General features: G+C 35.6%; 1 protein-coding gene across 3 annotated transcripts in view; it reads right to left on the minus strand.

Annotated features, from left to right (window-relative positions):
• LOC110104207 (pre-rRNA-processing protein ESF2) overlaps positions 1-10,219 on the minus strand; it is a 16,426-nt gene extending 6,207 nt beyond the window's left edge. The window contains exons 1-6 of one of the 3 annotated variants that reach the window (XM_028693113.1): positions 10,170-10,219; positions 10,059-10,065; positions 9,908-10,018; positions 9,406-9,703; positions 6,608-6,671; positions 6,075-6,142 (exon numbers count right to left, since the gene is read on the minus strand). In XM_028693113.1, the coding sequence (XP_028548946.1) occupies positions 6,075-6,142; positions 6,608-6,671; positions 9,406-9,634 (361 nt within the window). In that variant the 5' untranslated portion in view covers positions 9,635-9,703; positions 9,908-10,018; positions 10,059-10,065; positions 10,170-10,219. The other 2 variants (XM_020833204.2, XM_020833205.2) reach the window with 2 other exon arrangements.
• Positions 10,220-10,350: the final 131 nt, after the last annotated feature.

Consider the following 10,350-nt stretch of genomic DNA (forward strand, 5'->3'; position numbering starts at 1 on the left):
AAAGGGAGAAAGTTGCCTTCCACAGTGAGCTCCCGTTCTTGTTCCGATCAAAATGTCTCAGCTTCCGATCAGATAGGAAGGAAGGTCGGAGATGGAGCGAAGTCGGACGGCGTCGGAGGGGAAGGAAGAAAGCGCACGTAAGGGAGAAGGTTACCAAAAAAGCATAAAAGGGAGAAAGTTGCCTTCCACAGTGAGCTCCCGTTCTTGTTCCGATCAAAATGTCTCAGCTTCCGATCAGATAGGAAGGAAGGTCGGAGATGGAGCGAAGTCGGACGGCGTCGGAGGGGAAGGAAGAAAGCGCACGTAAGGGAGAAGGTTATCTCCACACGAGCAAGCTCCCATTCCAGCTTCCGAACAAAATGACGTAACTTCTGGTTGGACAGGAAGGAAGTCGTCAAAGGAGCGACGTCGGACAACCAAGAAGCCGAAGAAACGGCTCGAAAGGGAGAAAGTTTCCCTCACACCGAGCGGCTCCTGTTCTTGCTTCCGATCGAAACGTCATAACGTCCGATCCAACAGGAAGGGAAGTCGCCGAAGGAGCGAAGCCGAGCGACCAGAGAGGGAAAAGAAAAAGCCAGAGGCCGAAGGCCTCATTTCTTCGGACTTTTAACGACTAGAAGAGGAGATCGTGGGGAGAAAGGCGACGACGTGCGGGATGCGACGTTCGAACGTGTGAAGGATGGCGACAACAGGTACGCACGATCTTTTTTTCTTTTTTTTATTGTTTCATTCAGCAGGTCAACAGGAAATACTTGAGTTCGCAAGCAACCCTAAGGGAATACTTGAGTTCACAAGCAAACCTATTACTAATTGGAGACAAAACAGCGAGAAATAAGCCAAAATCTGGGCGAAATCAGCCCCAGAATAATAGATTGCAATTAGGGAAACAAAGAAAAAACATACGAAAGCAAGATACATTGCAGATGAGCATTCCACATGATTTGTATTAACAGATGAGCATTCCACATGCAAGAGTTAAGGGTGGCAATTTTATCCAGGTAATTTGATGGGTCCAAGACATCAAAGAAAACATTCCTTGCAATACAATATTAACCAGAGTAAAGCTTATTTGAAGTAAATATCTCAAAATGTTTCAATTAATAATTACTTTCCATGCAATAATTTAGAAGTTTATTTTCCAAAATCCAAATAACTTCAACACAACTAATGCATGCGTAATACCTAAAACTTTAAAAATGTATAACCAAAAAATTTTTCCAACCACATTTTTTCGCACATTTAAAAAATCATCTAAATTATTTTATAAAATTCTAAATTTCATTTTGAGATATATAGAAGTATACATAAATAATGCAAATATTAATATTTATTGAAAATTTTTCTAATAGAACTATTATCCCAGACTTTTTATTTAACGCTATTGTAGCAGTAGCAAATCTACTAAAGCAATTCCTGCATTTCGAAACAAATACATGACCTACAGTTACCCGGTAATTAGACAGCTATTATAGATTGCACTTAAATATCTATAATTATTTATATACATCCTAAATTGAAGCATTTAACACTTTTTATCTATCTCGTTACCGTAGCTAGAGGCAGAATAAGTAGGTAAGTTGAACCAGAGAAGGATAAAGGAGAAGTGAAGAAGTGGAGGAAATAAAAAGGATGAAGAGAAGATGGGAAGAAGAATGGAAGAAAACAAGAAGAAAAAGAAGAGGAAGAGAAGAAGAAAAGGTGAAGAAGACATTAGAAAACTTTAAGAATCCTATTTTTCGCATTTCTTTCTGCAAATCGAGAATAATTTCAAGAATAGTAGGCTTCAAAGCTTGAACAAGGAGATATTTTTTTAGGTTAATTGATCTAATTTTGAGTGATGAATTTAAGAATTTGTATTGAAATTAAAAAAAATCATTGTTTAGGTGGTTTACAAAAGGACAAGATGTCAAGGCGATAGAAATCAAGAAATTTGTCCCGAATATCCTATAGTCCAAGCAAGATACTGATGCAAGCAAGAAATTAGGAAAAATCTAATTTTTGCTTGCAAGAAGAAAACACTTCCTAGGATAAAAGAAAATACATAAAATATCCCAAACTAGACAAAATACAACAATTTTTATAATATAAAAGACTCTTACAAACTTTGACACAAACACAAAATAAAGACACCTAAAGGAGCTTGCATTCGTCGAGAAGAAAGATACAGGTGGGGTGGTCACTTGCGGCGAGACGAAAGAGATTAGAAGCCGAGATGAAATATAGCTCGCAAGCTATAGAGAGGAGAAGAGATGGGGGACAAAGCTCGCAAGTTATTCCCAAAGAAGAAAAACACCCTCAGGTTTTTATGCCCAAAAATCAGTCATATAACACACTAAAATCTCTCTGAAACAGCCACAAACATCTCCTATATATAGGATAAAAGGGGCAGCCAAACAACAACCATAACACTCTTTAAACCAATTAAAAGGCCAGAAATAATCCCATAACAACACCTGAAAAGACAGCTCAGGAACCGGGTAAAGCAGCCATGGGAAAATAGCTAGGGAAGAAACCGAAAAGGCAGCAGCTGGGGAACCGGAACAGCAGCACAAGGAACCGGGTAACAGCAGCCACGGGAAAGGAGCAGGCGACCAGGAAATCGGGACAGAACAGGGGAAACCGAACAGCCACGGGAAGGGGCAGGAAACAGCCACGGGAAACAACACAGGAAGAAACCGAGGAGACACAAAGGGAGGGGAAAAGGCAAGAAACCAGCTCCACTTAATGAGCTAACATAAAGAATACCTTTTTATATTAATGAGCTAAAGATCAGCTCAAGCATTTATGAGCTAGAACCAAGAAGTCTCCAAAGAACACAGCCCAAACCCAAGCAGCCAAGGCCTAACCCGAGAGGCAACCTGCAGCCCAAAGACCAAAAGAACCCAAATAGCTAGCTCACCCAAAGCTTGCCAAGTCCAAAAGACAATGGAAATGTTTTGACCCCCCCCCCCCTTGCCTACAGCAATTCTCCTCCGGTTGAAAGAACTCATCTCCCAATGAGGTCGCTTGCAAAGAAAATTGATTTTCATCTTCGGAAGATTTCTTTTCCTTAGCGACAATCATCCAATGGACAGAAGAAATTTGCTCCTCGATGATGGCAACAAGTTGAAAAATTATTCTATCCACATATTCCTCCACATTTTGATCTATCTCTGGAACAAAGTCGAAGAAAGGTGATTTAAAAATATCAACTTTACCTTGAGCATTGTAAATGAACCTGTTGTTGACTTCAGGATCGATCATTTAATGGATACAACCAAGACTCAACAAAACCTATAATTAAAACTAACATGACTCACAAACAAAACTCACATGACAACTAACTTGACACCAAAACCTAGGATATACTAACTTGCTCTGTTACAAAATTGATGCAAGCAAGAAATTAGAAAAAAATCTAATTTTTGCTTGCAAGAAAAAATGTTTCCTAGGATAAAAAAATACATAAAATACCCAAAAATAGACAAAATACAATAATTTTTATAAGATAAAAGACTCTTACAAACTTTGACACAAACACAAAATAAAGACACCTAAAGGAGCTTGCATTCGTCGAGAAGAAAGATACAGATGGGGTGGTCACTTGCAACGAGACGAAAGAGATTAGAAGCCGAGACGAAATATAGCTTGCAAGCTATAGAGAGGAGAAGAGATGGGGGACATAGCTCGCAAGCTATTCCCAAAGAAGAAAAAAACCCTCAGGTTTTTATGCCCAAAAATCAGTCATAACACACACTAAAAACTCTCTAGAACAACCACAAAAATCTCCTATATATAGGATAAAAGGAGCAGACAAATAGCCACCATAACACTCTTTAAGCCAATTAAAAGGCCAGAAATAATCCCAAAAAAGCACCTGAAAAGACAGCACATGAACCGGGTAAAGCAGCCATCGGAAAACAGCTAGGGAAGAAACCGAAAAGGCAGCATCTGGGGAACCAGACCAGCAGCACAATGAACCGGGTAAAAGCAGCCACGGGAAAGGAGCGGGTGCCCAGGAAACCAGGACAGAGCAGGGGAAACGAAACAGCCACGGGAAGGGGCAGGAAATAGCCATGGGAAACAGCACAGGAAGAAATCGAGGAGACACAAAGGGAGGGGAAAAGGCAAGAAACCAGCTCCACTTAATGAGCTAACATAAAGAATACCTTTTCATATTAATGAGCTAAATATCAGCTCAAGCATTTATGAGCTAGAACCAAGAAGTCTCCAAAGAACATAACCCAAACCCAAGCAGCCAAGGCCTAACCCGAGAGGCAACTAGCAGCCCAAAGACCAAAAGAACCCAATTAACTAGCTCACCCAAAGCTTGCCAAGTCCAAAAAACAATGGAAATGTTTTGAACCCCCATTTGCCTACATCAGATACTCAATCTAATATTAGGATCAAATTATTTTTAGACCTAATATTTGTTAATTTTTATAATTCCATTTAATCATTATGTCCATGCAATATATTTCTTCATATTGAACATGGCATGATGATATCAACTAGTTTAATGTACTTTTATAGACCCGTCTATTTTTAAAAATTAAAAATAGTTCTAATTAATTCAATTCATAAGATTATTAAATGGAATACAATATTTCTTTAAATACATAGATGTTGACTTTTACATATCAAGTTTATGTTTGACACAATGCTAAGTAATTTTAAATGCCAATGATAATGATATTAAATTTTAAAAAAAAAAAAAACAATGAAAGATCATGCCATGTGAGATAAGTTTGCATGCTATATGGCCTGCATAAGGAGCCGTAAAAGTTTTGCAAGATGAGCCTCCATATAGAAAAAGATAATTCTCGACACTTGATATTAGAAAGTTGGCACTATAAGGTACAACATTGAGATCAAGAGATTATAAATAATTGTTATATTGAATTGTCCAATCTTTATCAATGATTGTTAAAGACAATGTGCTAGATGAGGACCAATAATATATAAATGTATCAAAAGCTTCCATGCATTATATGAAAATTCTACGAAAAATAATTACTAATAATGAAAATGAATGTGATACAAAATTTCATACATTTATTTGAAAAGTAGAATACTCATAATGAATTAAAACTTGACTGATGCACTGCATTTTCTTAAAGATGCTCATGCTCTTTAAAATTAAGTATTTTATTTATTTAAGTATCAAAGCAAGTTTTTTTTTTAAGTTTATCAATAAATTAAGCTAACTATATCTACAAGCATGAATACTCATGATAATGTACCAAAATGCAAATTATTATTTATATTATGTATATTTGATTATGTTAAAATTATTTATTCCGTTGAGAATTTAGCTCATTAAATATTACAATGATCATTTTCCAGGAAAGAAAAATGAGCAAGTGGGACCATAGTCATATGTCCCTCAGTATTATGGATAAATGTATTGTTTTTTATGTAATACAAAAAGAATGTATATTATGTAAATTAAAGGCTTTTTGTATGTATAAATTTGATATCAAATTATTAGCAGCTATGTAGTCAATTCTGATTATTTAAATTATGCACGCTTTTGTATCAATAATTATGATGAATATATTGAAGGATATGATATATTTTGTGACCATTTAAGCAAACTAATTTTCTACTCACTTGATTCATGTTTGAAAGAAAGTTATGGGAGATGTTTCTAGAAATATGTCTGACTAGATTTTTTGCCTTTTTTACTACTCATGGTTGTTAGAGGGGCTAAAAATGAGGTGTGACAACAAGCACATCTTTCCAACATATGAAATGTGCAAAATGAGATATGAATTGAAAACATAAAAAGGCATCATGAATTAATCTCTTTAAATAGGATTGGATAGCATAAGGGTTTGAAATGCCAATCCCAAAATAATTGGAAAAACATGGATGCTAATTAACTTATAAGAGGAACATCAAATATATCTCTTCTCATGAATTCATAGAAACAAAGCACTACAAATATTAAGATTTCAAAATAACAAAAAAAGATAACATTTTACTTTTCTCTATATAATACTACGCAAACCTGAAAATGCTAAATAATTTGCCCATAAAACAGAGTCATAAATAGGCAGTTCAACTTAATAGGACAATATGAGAACACAAACCCATTTGTTCACCATTTAGCATCCTAGCAACTCTTTTGGCAATGCTTTTATCAGCGAACTCGACCCAACTGAGCATTGAATCGTTATATCAGAAATAGGGCAATAGATAAATAAATAAAAAGTAACTAACATTCAAATAGATAAAAATCAAGAGATCCAATACTTATACGAGTTGTTCCTCTAAAAATAGTAACAAACTAGGATAAGCTCAAGTAAAAAATTATTATATTTAAAAAGAACTTAAATAAATACTATTTATTGAATTTCCAATTCAACTGTTAATTTGCTAGCTTCTACCCAAAAATTTTTAATCTGATGGCTAACTGCTGATTTCATCAATTGAGTATCTCGGTGGTCAAATAAATATAAAATAAATATCTTCCACTAAAACTGCTATATTTCAGAGGATGCAGAAAGAAAGAAACACTGTAGAATGGATGTGCATAGGAAAACAAATTCGGTTCTACAAATTAAAGCATCACAAAGAATCTATCCAAGCCACAGAAAAAAGGGAGAGATGTTGAACTACTTACCCTTCTGAAAATTGTTTTCCTCGAAACCCACGAACTTGCTTACGTTGTACTTGGGCATTATGATCTACCATATATGCTAAATTGATTAGCATCATGTGATTGAAAAATTATAGTGAAAAAAAAAATCAAACAATAATCAAAACGAAATTGTATAAAACACATGATATACATGTCTTGAAGTGATTACTGATTACGGGAAAAAACAAAACAAAAATTTCACAGTTTTACGTGAAACTCGATCATCCTCATCCCTTTCTTTATTCAAGAAATACCCAAAATGTTAGAGTACATCAATTAAAATGAAGATATCCAAGGAAAAGTTTGAACTAGGGTTGGGAGAAATCGCACCCGCATTCTTGACTCTACAGAGGTGAGCATGCCCATTAATAGAAGAGTGTGCTCTTAAAACATAACAAACAACTACAAATAGTTGAGCAAATAGACAACTCATACAAAAGTTGATAGTAGTAAAAATCTCCCAGCCATTCTAATCCATGCAATCTCCAAAGAAGAGCATCCAAATTTGCAACTTCAGGTAAAAAAAAAAAACTTTTGAATAATTCTGACGGAATAAAAACAAATATTTTGTTGGATTAAAAGTAGCATATACTTTCTAGCAAGTTTTAAGTCCTTACAAAACATCGACCATTAACTATGGCAACTGTCAAAATCTCAGTCATCCCTTGGCATTTGATCCCACGGTCAGGATGAGAATCCGTGGGAGGCTCACCTGGATCACGTCAATATCCTTCTATATTTGGGTAGCTGAATTAGGAAGGATTATATTGAGGCAATTATGTATCAATTAGAAGTTATTTGTTTCTTTATTAAGACATCTTGTATAGATCTATAAATAGGGATAATTTTGTATAATAATTAGAAGGTATTTTTACCCTTCTCCAATTCTATGAATTGTAACAGCAACTTAAGTAGCAAAAGTCATTTTATATAACAATCCTATGAAAACTCATTAAGTTAACAAAAAACAAAGGAATCAAAAGTGCTTGAATTAAAATTTAATACAATTTTACCATGCTTTCACTGTGGCAAAACCATCTAGTTTAACTCCATGATTCTTAATCTTGGTGATTCAAGCACTAGCCTAGACTCCCATACAAGGTATGGCGTTGCGAAGCAAGGCCAAAGGACCTTGCAAATCTCACAATCAAGAATATTAGGCAAATGCTTAGATTGAGGCGCAAGAAATGAGGCAAGCACCTTGCCATGAATGAAGAGGCAATAGCTCTTGATTTAAACACTAGAGATGAGTTAATTTATTATGCTGAAATTTTGACATGGGCTTAATTTGAAAAGAGCGGCAATATTTAGTAACATGGACATGCATAGAAAACGAGTTTAATAAAACATAGATGCAAGATGTTCAAATTCTAGAGTAGTAAATTTTGTTGAGGCAAGGAGACATGATTGAATATCCATTAAAGGAGATGAAAGCATGGATGGTAACAAAGATTTAATCCACAAAAGAAAATATTTGACTCTACCTAAGCTAACATACTAAAAATTTAATTAGTTTAAGTATGCTTTTTTACACAATCTATTTTGCAAGATTTTAGAATTTAAAATGTAGTGGATCTTGGAAATTCACTATTAATGTGCTGATTACTCTCTCCAAAATTATTTCTCACAATTAAAATAATTCTATTAGGTCATATATATATATAGTTTCATTTCATTCGGAAAAGCACCAAGCATGGTCATTGGATAGCCCATCACCCATGATTCCCAAAGAAGTTCATGCAAACTCAAATTCCAGGTCAAATAGATGAGACTTCACATAATCCTAATTTGCGCTCCACACCCTTATTGTACTGCATATGTTTACTTTTTGTCTAATTTCAACAAGAATTAATAGTTTCATGGTGAAAAAATATTATAAGTTTCTGCATCTTTTAAGCAATTTCTTTACTATGATCTTTTAAGCAATCACGTTCAGAACTATAATTTGGATTTTCATAACAAGACATGCAATTTCCATAATTCAATCCTGGAGTGCAAAACTAGAAACACCTAGTTAATCAATGATGCATTTTGACAAATAGAAGAACCAACAGAGAAAAGATAAGCAAAAGTACTTGAGGACTATTTGATGAATGTTTGTAAAAAACATGTATTTTGAAAATGCAGTTGTTTGGTTATATACAAATCAAATGCAATAAAATATTTTTTTATAATATATTTTAAATGTGTCAAACTATGAAGAGGGGGACAACAATAAGCAAGCATTCTACGCAAATATTGGTACATCAAGAGTGATCTGACGAGTGCAAGTACACAAACAATGGCAAAGATCGAGCAGCACAACAGGCGCAAGCAATGGCATGCACAACGAGGGTTGTGACGACAAGGGCAATGGGGCGACGGTTAGTGTGGGCGCCAGCAACAAAGACAAAGCGAGCATGGCGTAGAATACGGAAATTACAAAATTCAGGCAATTTCCAAATTCATAGGTCATGGAAGTTTTCGAGTATTAAAATCATTCAAGACTTTCCATTCTTTTGTTTTCTTTAAATTAAACATTAAAAAAAAGTTAAAATGTGGGAAATGAAACACAGTACATTCCTAATTCCTAGGACCAAGAAGCCCCTTGATTATTAGTTTGCATCTCCTTCCAAGCACTAATACAAAATGAGATGATTAGATGAACATGGTTAAACCATGCAAAAATTAAATTAAAATAATAATAATTCCTGAATTAATATTTGGGATCAAGCAATATTATTTGTTTTGACTTTGAGAAACACCTAAACAAGAATGATAAAAGAAAAATAGCATGTTACCTTGGGGAACGAGGTATATCCTTTGTAAATCTCCAAACTTAGAGAGGATTTGGCGGAGGCTAGCCGGATCCAAGTGGGGTGGAACCCGACTGAAGTAGCAGATACCACGCCTATCTGTCGAACTGATAAGATCATTTCGTAATCTTTTCTTCTTCCTAGCTCGGATGTCCTCACCCAGCTCCTTTAATTCACTTACATCTTCTGTGCTACGATCGCTAGTTTCGCCCATGCCGGTTTGTGATAGGTTGGTCCTGGTAAGTTCCAGAAAATAGCTCGGAAAAAGCAGCAGTCTAAGGGGCTGTTTGGTATCGGATTTACAGCGGGATTTACGCTAAATCCAGCCAAACAGTTTTTGTGCGCGCGTTAAATCCCGGGATTCAGTAAATCCCGGATTTACGGATATACAGCTTAAATCCGGGATTTAGTAAATCCGAGGGGTAGCCGGATTTAGTAAATCCGAGCGGGATTTACCCGAAGAAGCGCGCGAAAGGGAGAAAGTTACCTTCACAGCCAGAGAGCTCCCGTTCTTGCTTCCGATCAAAATGTCGTAACTTCCGATCCGGGTTGAAGTCGTCGCAGGAGCGAAGGCGAACAGCCACGAAGGAGCCGAAGAGCGACGCCTGCAATCCCTACACCTCCTGCGAAAGCAACGGAGCCGAACAGCAACAACGAAAAGAGAAGATGAAAGGCAACCCTACTCGCTTCTAATATTGATTAACTTAATTAATATAATTTAAATTATTAATACTTAAGTAAATTAATTAGAAGCGACGCCTGCAATCCCTACACCTCCTGCGAAAGCAACGGAGCCGAACAGCAACGACAAAAAGAGAAGATGAAAGGCAGCCCTACTCGCTTCTAATATTGATTAACTTAATTAATATAATTTAAATTATTAATACTTAAGTAAATTAATTAAATAGTTAATTGTATAATTAGTGCATA

The sequence above is a fragment of the Dendrobium catenatum genome, unplaced genomic scaffold, assembly GCF_001605985.2.
Source record: "Dendrobium catenatum unplaced genomic scaffold, ASM160598v2 fragScaff_scaffold_231, whole genome shotgun sequence".
NCBI lineage: Eukaryota > Viridiplantae > Streptophyta > Magnoliopsida > Asparagales > Orchidaceae > Dendrobium > Dendrobium catenatum.